Source organism: Morchella sextelata (assembly GCF_020137385.1).
Source record: "Morchella sextelata strain SCLS chromosome Unknown scls_2, whole genome shotgun sequence".
Taxonomy (NCBI): Eukaryota; Fungi; Ascomycota; class Pezizomycetes; order Pezizales; family Morchellaceae; genus Morchella; species Morchella sextelata.
In genome coordinates, this window is record NW_025408617.1 from 209,949 (window position 1) to 228,148 (window position 18,200).

Genomic DNA, 18,200 nt, shown 5'->3' on the forward strand with positions numbered 1-18,200 from the left:
AAGAACCTACCCAATGCTGAGCAGTAGATAGACAGACTCTCTCCTGTGTGATGTTGAGAGAATGTGTTTGGGGGGAGAGAGAGATGGTGATGTCTTTTCGATGGTGTTGACGATTCCACGTCCAGGGGACAGAAAAGGGACCACGGTAACCTGCACACGAGGTAGCTGCTGTCACACAACGGGCAGGGATGGGCGTGGACGTGACGCATCCCGACCGCAGACCGCATTGTCACCCGCAGCTCTTCAAGTTCTCTCCGCTCAAGCACAACCGCAACTCAACTCAACTCAATCATTGGCCCTCTATAAGTCTCATAGCTCCCTCTAGATACAGCCAATAAACACACACAAAAGCCATGGAAAGCGTAGTCCTCTCCTTCTCTGACCTCTCCCCACCCCCCCCGGATCCAGATCTACCCCGCTGACATCCCCTCCAGCACGGCATCTCCCGCAGCGAGTACACCGCCCAGTCGCGCGACGAGCAGCTGCGTGCCCGGGAGCTCAAGAAGATCACCGAGTACAACGGTCTCTGCGCCCAGGTGCTGGAAAGAGTAACGTCCTCCCTCTCCCTCGCAGCTCAGAAGTTAATCTAGCACCGGGCAAATATCTGTAGCTAGTAGTAGTAGAAGACATGGCATAGATTGGGGTATCTGCTTAATTTGATCAGACTCACCTGAATACTAACACCCGCCTCTTCCCTTAGAGAGCCGCCAACGACCTCACCCCCGCCGCCCTCGACCTCACCTCCCAGCTCCTCCGCCTCAACCCCGAATTCTACACAATCTGGAACTACCGCCGGCAGATCCTGCTCCACACCTTCCTCGCCCCACCGCCCACCGGCACCCCTCCCTCCGCCGCCTACCACGAGGCCCTCACCGCGCACCTGCACAACGAGCTAACGTTCCTCCTCCCACTGCTCAAAACCCACCCCAAGTGCTACTGGCTCTGGAACCACCGCCTCTGGACCCTCCACCAGTCCAGCCCGCTCCCCAGCAACCCCTTCTGGTCCGCCGAGCTCACGCTCGCAACGCACCTGCTGCGCCGCGACGTCCGCAACTTCCACGGCTGGATGTACCGGCGGCTGCTGGTGGCGCAGATCGGCGGCTCGCTCACGGAGCAGGAGTTCGCGTACACGACGGCCATGCTGCAGGGCGCCGGCGGCATGTCGAACTACAGCGCGTGGCACCAGCGGTCTGTGCTGATCCCGAGGCTGCTGGAGGAGCGCGGCGCGGGCGAGCAGGAGAGGATGGACTTTTTGGAGGATGAGCTTGTGCTGGTGAGGCGGTATACGACCACGAACCCGTGGGATAGTGCGGTGTGGTTTTATCATTGGTGGCTGGTGGGGAGTAGCGCGGTGGGGGAGGGGGGGGCGGTGGTGGTGGGGATGGAGAGGGGGGTGAGGCTGTTGATGGTGGGGGAGGAGGTGGAGGTTTTGCGGGGGTTGTTGGCGGAGCAGGGGGGGTGCAGGTTTGTGGTGAAGGCGCTGGTGGGGTGTGTGGGGTTGTTGTGGAGGGTGAGGAGGCAGCCGAGGGGGGAGGGGGAGGAGGAGGATGATGAGGAGGAAGAGGTGGATGAGGAGAAGGAGAAGGTGGAGGTCAAGGGCTGGATCGAGAAGTTGATTGAGCTGGATCCGATGAGGGCGGGGAGGTATCGGGATCTGGAGAAGGAGCTGTGGGCTCTGCTGGTGTAGATAGCACATATAGTTAGCAGCCCTTGTTAATAAAGCAGGTCCGCCTATCCATTAGACATCGTGCCCTGTAATAAATAGGCTTATCCATTAATGAGCTGGATCACGCAATATCACTCATTCCAGAAAAGAATTCCGTAGCTTCCCTCATTACAGTAAAAGAAATAGCAGGTCCGGTCACCACTCCTTGTAGCTCTATCCTCAGACAGTACCTATCGCGGCGTTGGCACAAGCCCGTGCCCAAGCACAGCGCTGAACTGGCATACCGCCCAATCCAAGTACACCACACGAGTGATCTCTCATGATCCCCTCCCAGTTAGCTCTCCAATGCATCTCCCAGTCTGATGTTCAGAATATATCTGAGGGATGCAGAGCAACTGGCTCGTCCGGATCCGGGTATATTATCAATGGCTAGGTCTTGCCGTGCCTTTTTCTTTTTTTTGTTCTCCATCCAATTGGTAGATATATCCAGGCCGGCTTCGATCCTGGCGCCTCGAGGGGCTAGCTGCCGTAAAAGAAGGAGGGCAGTTACATGTACACATGGACGTAGATTGAGGATATCTATGGACCTAACGATATAGCTGTGCTTTTGGTCAAGCAGAAGTGTAGATAACACACCCTCCTCTCCGTATATATATGTAGATCACGTCGCAGCGGGAGGCGTAGACTGTCAACCTGGTGTTATAATAGTAAATTCATCCTCGCCAGCGGCGGTGGAAGGCCCTAGCTGACAATAGTTCCGAGGTTCTAGAACTTGATGGTCCATTCTACGGTGTGGCGAGTGGAGAGTTAGAGAGCGGCACTGAACTCCTGCTTGTCGGCTTTTGGGTTGGGGGATAGAGTTACCCACCCACCACCACCAACATCACCCCAGAATTCCCTAGGGAATGCATGCCACCTGGTCTTCAGTACGCTACCAACTTGCGGACGCAGCACAGGGTGTAGCACGCACCCCAGCTACACAGCTCGAGGCAGTCTTGTGCCTATGCTTCCCCTAGGCCTACATATATCAGCAGCTCCCTGCCCAGCTTCCAGGCACCATAACGGCAACAGGAGAAGAAGTGACTCTTCAATCCATGACCCATGAGCCAATGGTGGGATCTGGGGCAAGCCGTTTACTAACATTTTGTTTTTCCTCTTTCCCTCGCGGAAATCGGTCAATCGCACCTTGGCCTTTAATGCCAATGATATATTAATACCAGCGTCAATGGCTAGGATCTAGGAATAAGGTTGATAGGACACAGAATGCTGGGTTGGATATGCCCAAAAGTGTGGGGTGTGGGGTCGTTTGTTTGTAGCTTGCTTTTATGGGTTTGCTTCCGTTGGTTTGGATGGTGCTGTTCATGACGGATAGATTTCACTTTTTGAAAGTCAGACAAGTTCTACAGTGGCAGCATCACAGGAGTATAAGCCAAGCAAGCAAATAGAAGCAAAGACTACGATTGATTCCCATGCAATTATAATACGCTACGTTTATTATTTTATATCATCAACGCTAACAAAATAAAGCCCACCACCACACCACATCCACCCTCCTCCTACGACCTCCCCCTCCTATCATCATCCTCACTCCCCTCATCCTCGCCCTCAGCCGTATTATACGCACTCTCATCGAGGCTCTCCTCCGCCCACAACGAGCCGCCACTCCTCCTCTTCAGGCTCGCCCCCAGCCTATTCATATCCGGCTTCTCCGTGCCCGCCTCACTCAGATCATCCTCCTCGTCCTCCGCCCGCTCCGTGCCGTCCGTCTCGTCGTACAGCTCCCTATCACTCTCAAGCTCGTCCTCCTCCTCGTCGTCGAACCCAACCTTCCGCCTATCCGCCACCTCCTCGCCCCAATCCCCAACACCCGTGAGCCCCTTCAACCCGCCGCGCCACGGCCGGCACCGCTTAATGATAGTACCGCACCGGAGGCAGCCCCACCCGTCGCCTTCCTCGAGCTCAATCTTGCCCGCAATGCACACATAGCAGTATATATGTCCGCAGCCGACGGCCTCGTACGGGTTCACGACATCGGTCGCTTTTCCGCCCGTGGCGCCAAAGTCGCCCGACGTGTCGGTCTCCTTGTGGCAGATAGCGCATGTGCGCTCCGGCAGGAACGCGAGCTCGCCCTGGGCGGCTGAGGGGTCGGCGTTGGAGCCTCGGAGCTTCCGGAGGGCGCGGGACCACCAGCGGCGCCAGCGGGAGACGCGGATGAGGGGGAGGATGAAGAGGAGGAATTCCGTGAAGGCGTGCCAGACGAGCTGGCGGTTGAGGTACTCGAAGCTTACTTCGCGAGAGACGATGTGGGAGGGGGAGACGAGGCGCATACGGAGGACGCGGTCGAGGATGGTGCGGTAGTGGCCTGTGAGGAGGAAGGCGGCGAAGGAGACGAATGAGACGGTGGAATGGGCGGTTGAGAGGGTATCCATCATGCGCGACATGCGCTCGGTGAGGGGAGTAGACTACAAGGGGGGTTAATTAGCTGAGTGGGGCCAAGTGGGGGAGGGTCGGGGGGGGAGCTTACGTCTTCGGGGTTGGAGTGGGATAGGAGATAGAGGTGCAGCCGCTGGTAGAAGTATCGCCCACCAACGGTCAGGAGGCCGTACGCCGACTTTTGGAGAACTGTGGGCGGATGATCAATGGGCCCTGATCGTCGCGCATCGGTATAGACGAGGTTCTGGAGGGCGGCGCCATACGTCGCGTTATGGTCCCAAATCGTGAGCTTAAATAATGCCGCCCGAAGCAGCAACATGAACTCGGGCTCCCAATTCTCTTTCAGAGACGGCTACAATCATCACCAGTCAGCATTATATTCACCTGCGATGGCTTGGGCGAAAAGGCGAAAGAAAAAAATAAAAGTGTCAGAATCTAGCTGAAGCAAACAACACATACCCGAAAATACTTTAACCCATTCCACAGCTGCCCTTTCAACAGTTCCAACAGCTCCTCGTCTAAGAGCTCAGTGTCTAACTGTCCTACCCGAAAGGCTGGCCTAGCACCAGTCTTGATATCGCCGCCTCGAGTCGTGAATAAAGCACCTAGGCGCCCATAAGAGGCGACCTCCTGCTCACGATTTGCCTGGAGGGTACTTATGCGTTGCTGGGCGCGTTGATGGGCAAGCTGCCAGTCTGCTGGTTGCGGTGATGTAGCGATTGCTGTTGTTCCTGTTGCTGTGGCTGCTGCTGTCCCTGTTGTCGTGGTGGCCATCGTGTTCGATGAGGGAACATTGGACGTGGGGGGGGGGGGGGGGGGGGAAGAAGAGGACGGAGGTGAGTTTGGGTCAAGATAGGAGCAGTAGTAGCAGCAGGGAGGGTAGCCGTAGCCAACCTAGGTGGTGTTTGGTGTTGACGCGCGATTGGGTGCATGGGGCGAGCGAGTTGCCGAGGTGGTGGGAATGCTTGTGGAGTGGGTGCACGTGGTGCGCGTAGATTATGGAATGGGGGCTGGCTGGGTGTTGGGGGTGCCGAGTGATTGCTGGTGAAGCGACTCTGCGGATGGCAACTCTTTGCGCAGGGGATCCCAGACAGTAAAGTGCAGGCAGGCGTGTATCACAGGTTTGTATGGATGAGAGCAGATCATGGATGTATGTATCGTCTGTATTCAGCCAACCTCACCTCCCTGACTCTCTCGCTCTCACTCTCACTCTCACTCCCTCTCACTCTCCTCTCATGTCTCTTTATCCTACTGACTACGTCCATCACCAAAGTGCACTCGCTCAGGAACGACTTCCTCCTCCCCAGCCCAACCCATCGCTTACACGCTTGGCATCCGGCCGATCGAAGCATGAGTTAATGCGCTCCCTCGGCATTTGCCGCGGCAGCCCTTAGCCCTAGGCATCCACCCAGCCCACCACCACTCACTCACTCACTTCCCACCACCCGCATCCGCCGAACCCCTCGCGTTTCATGTTTGCATGATACGGAACTTGTAGCAGCGGGGTATGTCGAGGCATTTCTGGTATGGGGATGGGACGGGTATTGGTAGACGGTAGAGTATTCTAGAGCACTGGAGGGAGAGAAGAGGAGAGGAGAGGAGAGGAGAGGAGAGGAGAGGAGAGTCTAAGGCAGGAAGACACAGGCAGGCAGGCAGACACTAGAAGACGACCGACAGACCCATTCACCCCCTCGTCGTCGTCGTCGTCCCCCATTCATCCTTTGTCTCTAGGATATCGGTGCAATAACTCTACCTAGTAGTTGAGTTGGTATTGTAGGCAACAGAAAAGAAAAGAAATTTTTGTGACAGACGCCTTTTCTTCTCATCATCTTCTTCCTCAGAGACAACGTGACCCGTGAACTGCTCTACAACTCTATCTATCCATCCTTCTGCAGAGGCACATCTCTTCTCGTTCGTTTCCATCTCATCCCGCCAAGCACGCAGATTCACTGACATGTACCAACAAATTTAGTTGTTGATATCAATCCCATCCCACCATCCCGCAGCTTCAACCACCCATCCACCACCCCACCCCCCATCCCGCCCCTACCTCAGCCCACAACCACCACATATTCACCACTCACCACTCACCATACCACGAGTACCTCCATACACGCACAACCATGAGTTCGGGCGTCCCCCTCACGTCTGAAAATCTCTTCGAGGTGCTCCAGGCCGCGACCTCGCAGTCCCAGGAGCTGGTGCAGAATGCGTCGTCCCAGTTGAAGAGCTGGGAGCTGGTGCCGGGGTTCTGGGGTATGCTGCAGGTTTGTTTGTTTATTACCTGCTGCTGGATATACCAGCGAGAAAAAAAAAAGAAAGATTTGTAGGGCGGGCTGACTGACTGGTGGGCTGTTGGTTGGGTCCTGGCCGCGGGTAGGATATGTTTTTGAACCGCTCACTCCCGGTGGTGATCCGGTGGATGTCGGTCATCACGCTGAAGCAGGGCATCGACAAATACTGGCGGAAAGCAGCCACTAAGTGCACCTCTCTCTCCTAGCATTCGTTATGGTTGGTGGGCGGTAGCTGACTCCTCGGGCGTCTGTCCCCGCGGCGAACCACAGCGCAATGCACAAAGATGAAAAAGCCTACATCCGCGCGCGCCTCATCTCCGCCATAATAGACGAACCCAGCCCGCAGCTCGCCGCCCAGAACGCCGTCATCGTCGGCAAAGTCGCGCGCGTCGAGTACCCCCTCGAGTGGCCGGACGTCTTCACCGAGCTCACCACCATCATCCGCGACTCCTCCGCCTCCCCGCTCACCGAGGCCACAACCCTGCGCCTGACGCGCTCGCTCTCAATCCTCCTGCACGTCGTCAAGGAGCTGGCCACGGGCCGCCTGGTCCGCACCAAGGCCGTGCTGCAGAGCGTCACGCCAGAGGTCTTCAAGGTCCTCGGCGGCGTCTACGTGAAGCACGTCGAGCTGTGGCACGCCCAGCTCGGGGGAGGCCAGCAGGCCTCCGTGGAGATGATGACCATCACGCTGCTGTGCCTGAAGATCCTGCGGCGGCTGATCATCGCGGGGTACGAGTTCCCGAACCGCGCGCCGGAGGTGCAGGAGCTGTGGCAGATCCTGTATGGGCAGGTGTGGGTGCTGTTCCACGCAGAGTCGCAGCTGCCCGCGAACGGCGGCGAGGAGCTGGCGCTGCTGAGGAAGCATGTGGTGAACATGGGGAAGCTGTTTCTGGACGCCTCGACGAGCCATTCGGCGGCGTTTGCGCTGTTTCCCGGCACGCTGCCGCTGCTGGGCAAGTATTGGGAGGTTGTGGCGGCGCATGGGGAGACGCTGGTGGAGCGAAGCAAGGAGAACCTTAATGGCAATGAAGACAGCTCCGGGGAGGAGGATAGAAGGAACTTTAGAGAGAAGGTCGCGCTACATGGAATGCTCCTGTTCCGGAGCTGCGCAAAGATGATCTTCAATCCCGTCGCGACATTCAAGTGTAGGTTGTTCACGTCTACAAGGGTGCAGGGGTCAAGTATCGTTTTTGCAGGTTTATTGACAAATATGCAGACAGACACAAAGCAGAAAAGGACGAGAACCGAGAGGCTACAGAAATATTCAAGACACAGCTATTCACGCCCCAGACAGTCACGCACTGCATGGAGGTGCTAGTGACAAAGTACTTTGTGCTGTGCCCCAGCGACCTTGAGGGCTGGAGCGATAACCCGGAGACATGGTCAGAGCACTGGGAGAACGCGGTAGAGAGTTGGGAATTCGTCATCCGCCCCTGCGCGGAGAAACTGTTTATGGACTTGGTGACTAACTACAAATCAATCCTTGCGGAGCCGCTCATGCGGGTGTTTAATAACTCCATCTCCTCGACGGATGTCCTGGCCAAGGATGCCATATACACAGCTGTAGGGCTAGCGGCGCCAGTGCTGCATCCAAGCTTGGACTTTGATGGGTTCCTGCACAATACCCTGGTTAATGAAGTACAGGTGCAGCAGCAGGGGTACAATATACTGCGACGCAGAATCGCAATACTGATCGGACAGTGGGTGTCGGTCAACGTGTCGGGGGAGTCGCGGACGACAGTCTACAAAGTCACGCAACACCTCCTCAACCGCGACGACCCCTACAACGACCTAGTCGTGCGCTTGACTGCTGCACGATGCCTAAAGAGTAGTGTCAACGAGTGGGAGTTCAAGGTTGACTCGTTCTTGCCCTATGTAGATGACCTGTTTGGCAAGCTCATGGGCCTGATCGATGAGGTTGAGGAGACGGAGACGCGCATGAGCCTGCTAGAAGTTATTGGGCTCATTGTAGAAAGACTAGAACATCACATTGCGCCCTACTCCGAGGCCATTGTCCGCATTCTGCCACCGCTGTGGGAGCAGACCGGAGAGGAGCATTTGTTCAAGCAGGCCATACTTACCATTCTGACGAAGCTGGTGTCGGCAATGAAGGACAGGAGTTTGGAGTACCACAACATCGTGCTCCCGCTCATCAAGTACTCTATCGAGCCCGGATCCGTAGGTTACCTCTTCCCCCACCTTGGGATGATACTGACAATGAGTGCCGCAGGGAATGCAAATCTACCTCCTTGAAGACGCCCTAGACCTCTGGGAAGCCACCATCCGCTCCGCGCCGTCCCCTGCCTCCACCGAACTCATTGACCTCGCCCCACTCCTCATCCCCTGCGTCGAGAACGGCACCATGACGCTCCGGAAGGTGCTCGACATCATCGAGTCCTACGTCCTGATCGCCCCCCGCGAGATGATCGAGAACCTACGCTCGCAGATGTTCGCGGCCTTCGCCTCCCTCCTGGGCACGCTCAAGCCCGAATTCAACAGCATCATCACCCACGTCGTCGAGATCATCATTCGCGCCGCGGAGACCCTCGGCGGCGAGCAAGCCCTCTCTGTCGTCGGCCACGAGCTCATCGGCAGCGGCTTCCTCCCAAGCGCCCTCGAGGGTATCCACGCCAGCTACCAAGCGCACCAGACCACGGGGCCAAACCGCGTGCATTCGCCGCTGGACACAGTCGTGATGACGGACTACCTGGGTGTGCTGTCGCGCATGGTGCTGGCTAGCACCGGCTGGTTCGTGGAGAATATCCGCGTGTTTGGCGAGCGGAAGGGTATGGACGTGGAGCAGGTCATGGGGTGGCTGCTTGAGGAGTGGTTCGAGCATTTCTCGAACATCGGCAATCCGAAGGCGCGCAAGCTCAACTGTATGGCGCTCACGAAGCTGCTTGAGACGAATGAGGGATGGGTGTTGAGGAGGTTGCAGGATCTGATGGTTGTGTGGACGGATCTCGTGAATGAGCATTTGGAGAATGAGGGCGGAGAGTATGTGGTTTTCGTTTGTCCTTGTGTATGTTTGTTTGGATGAGTGCTGATGTGGTGGTGGTGATAGTGCGTTGATCTACTGGGTCCAACCCGAGGACGAGAATGCACCCGTGACCCCCGAGAGTTCCAGGCGGAAGGCGGTATGTATCCAATTATCCCCCAATTCCCCACTCCCTATCCATTCCATTCCCATTCCAAGAGATTTCCTCATTTGTCTGGGGGGGTTGTATTTCCCCATATTACTCGCACCCCCGGGCCGGAGATTTCCCCGGAAATGCAGTCGGTTTCACATTCCGTCATTTGCTAACAATGCGTCGTGGCAGCTCACCCAATCCGACCCCGTGCACGCCGTCAACGTGGTCGAGTTCATCAAGCACCACCTGACAAGGGTGCAGGGCGAGAACGGCGGGCCCGATCGCTTCAGGGAGGACTGGGTGGTGAACGTGGACAAGTACGTGCTGGAGGGGTTTGCCAAGCTGGGAGTTATATAGATGGTGGTTTGTGCTGGTGGTGGTGGTGGTGATGGTGGTAGTTATGGTGGGGGGATGAATGATGGATGCGATGAATGATGATGCATTGTTCCTGCGTGCGGGTTTAAAAGGCTAGAATTCCTTTTCCTTTCTTCCAAAATTTTACTTGTTATTGTGTTGTGGGTGGGTGTTTAGTTGTTGTTAGCTAGCAGACAGGCAGGCAGGCAGGCAGTGGAATGAATGAATGAATGAATGGGATAATGAAGAAACATATATCCAAGTGGAATTGAACGTTAGATTGAGCATGACTGGCACCCTGTAGTTATGGGTAGTTATGGGGAAGTAGAGGAAGGGGTGGGGGATGGGTGATGGGTGATATGGGGGATGATGGGATTGAAGGGAAGGGATGGAGAGAGGGGAGGGGTCGTTATTATTATTATTACTATTACTCTATTACTCCATTGCCTATTGCTGCAGCTACCTAGGTATTGTGTTGAAATTAAAGGCCAGGGAATCTCAGTCAGATCACTCGCACACAGATCGCTGCCCTCAACAGTTCTCACCGACTTACTCGTGCATTGCATTGCAGCAGCCAGGACCAGGCAGCGTCTTTCCTCTTCCGTCGGCATGCACGTGCGAAAAGTAGTGAAAAAAAGACGAGAACGCGGAGGACGAGAGTGAAGCGAGAGAATAATGACTGAGAGTAAGTGAAGTGAGAGTACGAGTGAAAAGACAGACAGACACTTAGAGTGCTGACTGCAGACCCGACCCCTTTTCACGACAGGGAAGTCTTTCTCTGTGATCTCTCTCTCTCTCTCTCTTGCACTTTCACTTTCACTTTCACTTTCACTTTCACTTTCACTTTCACTTTCACTTTCACTTTCTCTCTCTCTCTCTCTCTCCCTTTCTCTCTTTTTCTCTTTTTCTCTCTCCCCCCATCCACTCATTCTCACTCGCTCGCTCACGCACCCAGCCAGCCATTCGTTCACTCTTTTCTGTGACCGGCGTGACTGCCTGTGCTGTGTCTGTGGATCCGTTCCATAGACCGTCCTCTCCTTTAGCACTTGTTTCCTTTTTATTATTTTTTTCTTTTCTTCGGTGTTCGCGTTTGATTGCTTATCCTATTCACCCGGGCCACTCAGTGTCGGCCAAACAAGCAAGCAGGAACGTGCGGATCATGTGAAAGGGCCGATACTCACTCCACACTCACTCGATCACTATCTCACTATCACCTCTCCCCCCCTCTCCTCTTCTCTCCTCTCTCACCATACACCAGACAGAGACAGAGACAGAGACACACACACAAGACACCAGACATGTCGGCCCCCGAAGACTACGACCCCTCGCCCCAGAATCGCCGCCTCCGTCTCCGCAACTCGCTCGTCCGCCCCTCCCGCCTCAGCTACGGGCCCTCCGGCGCCGACGACTCCCCCCCGCGCGCCCCCTCGCCCTCCCCGCAGATCGACGACAACGGCTGGGAGACCGAGGATGCCGACAGCACCACCACAACCGCAACCACACCGACACCCCCGCCGCCGCCGCCACCACCCCCGCAACCCCCACACGACGAGGAGAACGTCTCAAACTCGGCCCGCAAGCGACGCAGCCGCGATGCGCCCTTCTTCCCGCCGGCGCTCATGGGGCTGTCGCCTGCGGCCGCGGGAAACAGTGGGCTAAAGCCTCCCTTCCCCGGTGTGAACCATAGGCGGAATCGCAGCGGCAGTGAGGGCGGCCAGAGGGGCGACAGGTATGTGGACTACCTTGAGCGGCAGGTCGCGGACCTGTCGGCACAGCTGCAGGGCTACACGAGTGCCAGCAGCGGGACGTCGCACGCCGTCAAGCTGCGGCGGCTGAGCAGCGAGGCGCGCAGCCTGCGCAACGAGGTGCTGGACTGGGAGGCAAAGTTCAATGTGCGCGTGAAGGATGAGGTGGAAATCAAGGTTGCGCACGACAATACGCTGCGCGGGAAGATCCGGATGCTGGAGGAGAAGCTGGACGAGGCGCTGGAGCGCGGGCGGGAGGTCGAGGAGGAGTGCGATGCCTGGCACCGGCGCGCGGAGGAGCTGGAGGGCATCAACAGGGCGCTGGAGGTGCGGGTCGAGGCGCTGAGCAGCATGCTGGCGGAGGCGACGAGGGGAGAGCGCGGCGTGAGCAGGAGCAGGAGCCGGGTGGGGCGGAGCAGGTGCGGGAGTGAGGTCGGCGCCGCGGCAGGCATGGAGCGGTGCGTGACGATTGGGACGGCCACCGACACCGGCACGACGACGCCGGCGGAGAGCAGGCGGGGGAGCGTGGACGGCGGCGCGTCTACTACGTCGCCCGGGAGCTCGCCGGGGAGGAGACTGGAGGACTATGGCATCACGGACCCGATCGATGCGGTCCTGCTCACAATGACCTCGTCCTCTCCGCCGCCGCCGGGCGAACCGCTGCGCACACGCCGCATGCGCCGGTTCCCCTCCGGCTCCACTGCGCCAAAGGCACTCGTCCTCCCGCCGTCGTCCTCGTCGCCGACGCCCGCGCCAGAAACATCACCGACGCTGCCCACGTTGCGCACATTCTTCAACATGCCCATTGCCGACCCCTCGAGCATGTGCTCCTCGCGGCCATCAACCTCCTCCTCCGACGCACCGGTCCCGCAGCAGCCCTCAGCAGCCCGCCCGCCCCTCGCATCGTCCGACAGCCTCTTCGCCGAGCTCGCCCGCGCAGAGAACGAGTCCGTCGCTGACGAGACCTCGCCCAGCGACGACACGTTCGAGCTTGTCTCGGACGCTATGAATAACCCGACCCCGCTGCTCATCAAGGCCGTGACCATGGTTGGCGCCGGCATACGCTCGCCGACAGGCACGTTCCTGACCGCCAGAAAGACGGCAATGGACATGCTCACCGGCGTCGTCGGCAAGGGCGTCGAGCGCGTCTCCCGGCGCCGCGCAAAGCTGCTCCAACACAAGTCTCGCGAAGCGCGGCGTCGCATCGAGGGCGTCGCTGAAGACCGGGACCGTGTGCGGCGGTGCGCATCATGCACCGACCGCGGCGGCAGCAGCAGCGGGGTGAGTGTTGCGCTGACGCGGGGCGCGGGCGGCGAGGACGCGGTGGAGCATGTGTGGCTGTGGGTTCGGTTTGTAGTTGCGCTTGTTGTTGCGCTGGGGGTGGCGGTGAAGGAGGGGCCGGCGGTGGTGCTGGCGGTGGACGGCGGGGATTATGATGGTGTTGTGGAGGAGGAGAGGGAGTGTGCGATTAGGGAGTTGAGGGAGACGAGGGCGGAGAGGATGAGGAGGGAGTGGAGGGGGATGGGCGATGAGCGGTTGAGGCTGTGGGAGGGCGGTGGGAGGGGGGGCGTGCATGTGGGGGATGGGAGGAGGAAGGCGATGGAGTGGGGGGTGTGAGGGGGGAGTAAGGGGGAGAGGGGGGGTTATGTGTAATGATTGGTGCTCCTTTTTGTCGATTCTTTCTTCGTCTTTTTTGTGACTTGCTGTGCTGCTTGCTCTTCTTCTTTCTCTTCGCGGATATATATTGCTCCTCTTTAAGCTTTAAACCTATTACTCCCATTCGCTTTGCTTGTTTGCCTTTTTACACCATTAACGAAACCAACTAGGGAATACTCTAAACCAACTAAACAGCTAGATAGTATACTTGGGCTATCTAGATATTGTACCTCGCTTTGCACATGTCTCCTTGCGTCCCTTTCTCGCTTTCCTTATTTTGCTTTGCGCTCTCCTTTGTTTTCTGCGCTTGAATTCTGTGACCTTTTCGAGGAGTTATCGTGCTGGTTGGTTATGGGAGGTATATAGTCTCTGGCGGGGGGGTTGAAATAGATTTCGTTATTGGCCAGGAGTAGGATTAATTGTGTGGTTCCTGCTGTGAATTGTAGTTTTTCGTAGAGACGTCAAATACTGAGTGGGTAAGATATTAGATGTTGTGTAGTCGGTGGAAGGTTGTAAAGGGCCGAGTGACACCCCATGACGCACCACTCGGCGGCAGTGGACTAAACTAAACCTCCACTCACTACCCCACCCCGCCATAACAAACAGGGCTAGTGCCACTACCTCCACATAGTGCGAGCAACTAAGCGGGAGCTATCTCCCCGCTCCCGCCCCTCCCGCCGCCACTGGCAGCCACTGGAGATTTTGCACCCGCTGCCTGCCAGTCGAGGTTTTGCACCCACATCCCTGTAGCTGCTTGTGGGTATATAAGATGGGACTCCCCACTTCTACCTCTACTTCCTACCTCTACATAGCTACGCCGACGCCCATCTCCACTACTCAATGTTACATCATAGCCATTTATACTGATAGCGTTTTGGGGTATAAAGATACGTCGCCTCCCCTCCTGCTTGTTCTCATCGGTGTTGGATCGGTGCTGATTTTTTTCACTGCCTTTTTGTTGTGGGTGTTGGGGTTTTGGCTCACAGGTATATATGTGTGTAAACCACTACCACTACACCAAGTACATCCAGCACCATCTACGCAGAGTTTTCCTGTGCTCTAAAGATAAGACCCCCCCCCTCTTGCTTGGTTTCATTGGTATTGATACAGCACTAATCTCGTTCTCATTCTGGTTGTGACTATTTTTCCGCTCTCCATGACAAGAGCTAGCTACATACATATACGGACCTACTTGCTCCCACTCGACTACCACTCTACACCAAAACACATTCCCAAGTATGTCCGCTCAGAGCTTCCTGTGCTATCAATATACGTCGCCCCGCACCTTCTCGTCCACTACATGATATCGACACAGCACTAACCTTTTTGTTTCCTTCTGGTTATGAATATTTTTCATTCTCGATTACAAAAATTACATCCATTCTACCACTCTACACCACGCCACCTGTACCACGCCAAAGCACATCCAGCCCCAGCCGCTCAGAAACTCCCTGCACTACAAGGATAAAACTCCTCCCTCACCATCCCGTCTTCAGCGGTTTCGATACAATATTTATTTCATTCACCCACCCCCACCCCCGGTTGTGAATATTTTGTGCTCTCGATTCATGGGCTCCATACATGTACGTACCTACCAGCTATCACTCTACTTACCGAATCCCCTGTTATATCAAGCGCCACCCATTCTTCCCCGTCGGGACCAAATCTCGGAGCACTGTAAGCAGGCTTGTGGTGGTGCCAGTTGGGAAGAATAGGTAGCGCTTGACACAACCAAAAAAAGAAAGAAAGAAAAGAAAAGAAAAATCAGGTAAGTACACCGAACTACATACACCACAGCAAAGGGCAGAACCAGAACCCCGGCCCCGAAAAATATGAGACTTCTCCACTAGTCTTCATACGGCCACCAATTGGGTTTATCCCTCTCTAGGTAAGATTTTCGGGGGTTTTGGTTCAGCAACATAACTACTATCACTCGAAGAAGTCACTCGTGCGGGTACTGGCAACCCTAACCCTGTGGTGTCCACCGTTCTCTTGGTAGGTTCGCTCGAAGCTTATGCTAGAGAACCTAAAGTATTATTATACCGTAGGACTATCTGTCAGGGTATAAGAGTCTCAGTACCAAGAGACATTGAGATTAATCTGCCGCACACTATCACAATGTACTCAACCGGGACTACTTCTCAATCTGCTATTTACAACCGGAGACTCTGTCCTTTTTCACTGGAGAACCAACCGGAAAAAAGAAAAAAATTAGCACCAGAGAGACTCTGCAACGAAAACCATTCTAAAGGCGCCATACTTTGATCTCAAAAAAGGCAGGGAAACGAAAAAAAAAACAAAAAAAACAAGCAAATTGGGTAAAATACTGCACGTCCCAGCAAGTGAGTTGAGTAGGTAAGCGAGTGACCACTCGTGACGCAGCGCCTAAACCACTTGGCCCTGGCAACGAGAAGGGTGGGGCTCTCTGTGAAGAGAGAAAAACCAAACGACACGCCTTGTAAGCTTCGTAGAGAGGAGCTCAATCGCCGCTCAATCGCCGCTCAACTTGATGATTCTTTTTTTCCCTGGGTGATTCTTTCGTCCAAGCGGGGGTCTTGGGCTGGTCTTATGGGGAGGGGTGCGTGTAGGTACTGTCTCATGCAAAAGAGCTATTCGAGGCGGGATTTGCTGGACCGGACATCACTGGCTCGACATTGGCCCGTGATACTATCACGAGCACCGCGATCGCTCTCCAAATCTCAGGGACATCATTTCTTAAGGTAGGTTAGTGTCAATTATGGCTTCCATTTAAGGGGCTCACCCATGCTCGCCTACCAGCATAAGAAGAACCAGAAGATGCGGTTGCTAAAAGTCGAGGATTATTTGTGCGACCCTCCATATAAATAATCCTTGGCTGCTTGTCACTCAGTTTTCTTGTTCTTATGCTGGTATGCGAGTATCACAGCCCGGAAAATCATTCTGGTTCGGAATAGGCAGTGTCCAGGTAGGTACCAAATTACAGGATTATCGTGCCAGAGATAAACCTGGCCAGTACTCTACAGAGCTAGTGGTTCTACCATCGGAAGAACTCCCGTGAGATGATACAAACCCGAGAAGAGATGATGAGAAACTTTCCGACATAACCAAGCCTTTCACTGGGATCTGGAGACCCCGAATCGGGTAAGAACTTCTACCCTCCTATGAAGAAAGAGTAAGGCTCCTAGGGCTTAAAGATATTGTCCCCTACCAAATACTACCGAACTTTGGTAGAAAATTTGATGGAGGTTTTATGCCAAGGTTGAAACTCGGAATACATACGGTAGGCGGAGACCCAGATCATAGCTGGTCACTCGATTATCTCAAAACTGCTCAAGACTGATTGATAGAGACGAGTCGTTCGGGTCAGTGTTACAGAGGTTTCGCAACTCAAATGCTTACTACAAGCTGTTTCTACTCGCCTACCAGCATAAGAACCAGATAACGTGGTTACTAAAAGTCGAGGATTATTTGGACGGGAAGAACTGCGCCACTCGATAAGGATAATCCTTGGCTGCTTGTCAATCGTATTTTCTAGTTCTTATACTGGTAGGCGAGTAGAGTGTTTATTGACGCTACCAAAGGTTTTGCAGGTTTATCTGTAGGTATGGCTCGGGACTTGATAGTGGGTAGGTATGTATCCTGTGTTGTAAGGAATTCTTACTGGTTAGAATACGTTAAGGTAGGTCGAAAGCCTAGTTTCCAGAGCAGAATTGGTACGTTTTATTTTTCTTCGCCACAAAATACACACCCGCCCAATATCGAGTCTCGAGCCATACTCTGTATGGATACATGATGCCTCTTTCGTTCCCAAAAGGCGAGGGTTGTGTCCATATTTGGGGTGGTCTGTGGAGCACGGGCATGAACCATCAAAAACACTGTTCACACGGATTGAGTGCGGATTAATTCTTCGCCGGCTTCGTGCAGCACCAAAAGGCCATATGGTGTCTCGTGCTATCTTGGCTGCTTATTCTAGCATATCTCCACTTACACTTTTTATTGGACGAAATAGGTGAGCTTAAACGTTCCAACGGAACACTTGAGATGTCCTACCATCAACTATCTACTTTTTGGTGAGGTTACGTTTTCGTGGACCCATAAACCACATATATAAGCTCTTATTAATGCTCTGCGGGCCGGTAATAAACTTGCTACATTCCTCTCTCCAAAGGACAACGCAAAGTCGGACACGATCACTGCCGGGGCCGAGGCTGGGCGAGAGAATTCTCATAGTGGCCATCGAAGCACTTTCCATACGCCGCCGCCACTGCTGTTAGTGGTAGGGCTCTGAGCCACGTTTTTCTTATTTTCCCCTCACAGAATCCAAAGGTGGCACGATCCAGAGCATGGCAACTTCAGTGGTGGAGAACACCGGAGTTAGGCTTCCCCCGCCAGTATAGAAAAGCTCGGACCTCCATACGGACCCAACTGACTGTTAGTGGCTTCACCGGCGAAATGGATGCTGGTAAGGAGATAGACATCCCATGCATTAGTGCACGCAACATAAGGGGGGTGGTTGGAGTCACAGCGTATCACTCGCGCCCCCCGTTTACCAACAGCCCATCCTTTATATAGGTGGGGTGAAATACTTGTAGTGGGGGGCATACGTACGCAAGTGGGGAAAAGTGAGAAGTGGAGTGGGGAGTGCATGCATATATTCTTGTCCCCTGAGATTGGCGCCGCTGGATCGTGGGATATCCTTCTGCCCAGGAGCTTGGCATGATGGGAGCGGAGACTTCCATTGACTGGGCGTGGCTAGTAGGAGTTCTCCGCACGAGTGAATACCGATTTGTAGAGAGGGTCGATTTGGCCCAATGATCTATTGAGAAGGTTGGCGTCTTCGGTCTAACAAAGATATCACTGGCCAATGGGATATTCAGCTTTTTAGTAGGATATACTAAGGCATTCAGTAAAAGGTCGTGAAAACAGGGGTTGCAACGGGGTG

At 55.0% G+C, this 18,200-nt stretch overlaps 4 protein-coding genes across 4 annotated transcripts; 3 read left to right on the forward strand and 1 right to left on the reverse strand.

Moving 5' to 3' along the window:
- Positions 1-353: 353 nt before the first annotated feature.
- On the forward strand, positions 354-1,687 carry H6S33_005340 (uncharacterized protein; the record flags this gene model as incomplete). The annotated part of the gene is made up of 3 exons (XM_044837214.1): positions 354-362; positions 435-548; positions 701-1,687. The coding sequence occupies 3 exons, from the start codon at positions 354-356 to the stop codon at positions 1,685-1,687; spliced, it is 1,110 nt and encodes a 369-aa protein (XP_044698649.1).
- Positions 1,688-3,222: 1,535 nt separating this feature from the next.
- On the reverse strand, positions 3,223-4,873 carry H6S33_005341 (uncharacterized protein; the record flags this gene model as incomplete). The annotated part of the gene is made up of 3 exons (XM_044837225.1): positions 3,223-4,128; positions 4,191-4,451; positions 4,559-4,873. The coding sequence occupies 3 exons, from the start codon at positions 4,871-4,873 to the stop codon at positions 3,223-3,225; spliced, it is 1,482 nt and encodes a 493-aa protein (XP_044698650.1).
- A 1,349-nt stretch (positions 4,874-6,222) lies between these two features.
- H6S33_005342 (uncharacterized protein) lies at positions 6,223-9,881 on the forward strand (the record flags this gene model as incomplete). Its single annotated transcript, XM_044837236.1, has 7 exons — positions 6,223-6,366; positions 6,480-6,580; positions 6,664-7,538; positions 7,610-8,571; positions 8,624-9,390; positions 9,458-9,530; positions 9,714-9,881. The coding sequence occupies 7 exons, from the start codon at positions 6,223-6,225 to the stop codon at positions 9,879-9,881; spliced, it is 3,090 nt and encodes a 1,029-aa protein (XP_044698651.1).
- Positions 9,882-11,176: 1,295 nt separating this feature from the next.
- Positions 11,177-13,240, forward strand: H6S33_005343 (uncharacterized protein; the record flags this gene model as incomplete). Its single annotated transcript, XM_044837247.1, has 1 exon — positions 11,177-13,240. One exon carries the CDS (start codon positions 11,177-11,179, stop codon positions 13,238-13,240), a length of 2,064 nt encoding a protein of 687 aa, XP_044698652.1.
- Between the last annotated feature and the right edge of the window lie 4,960 nt (positions 13,241-18,200).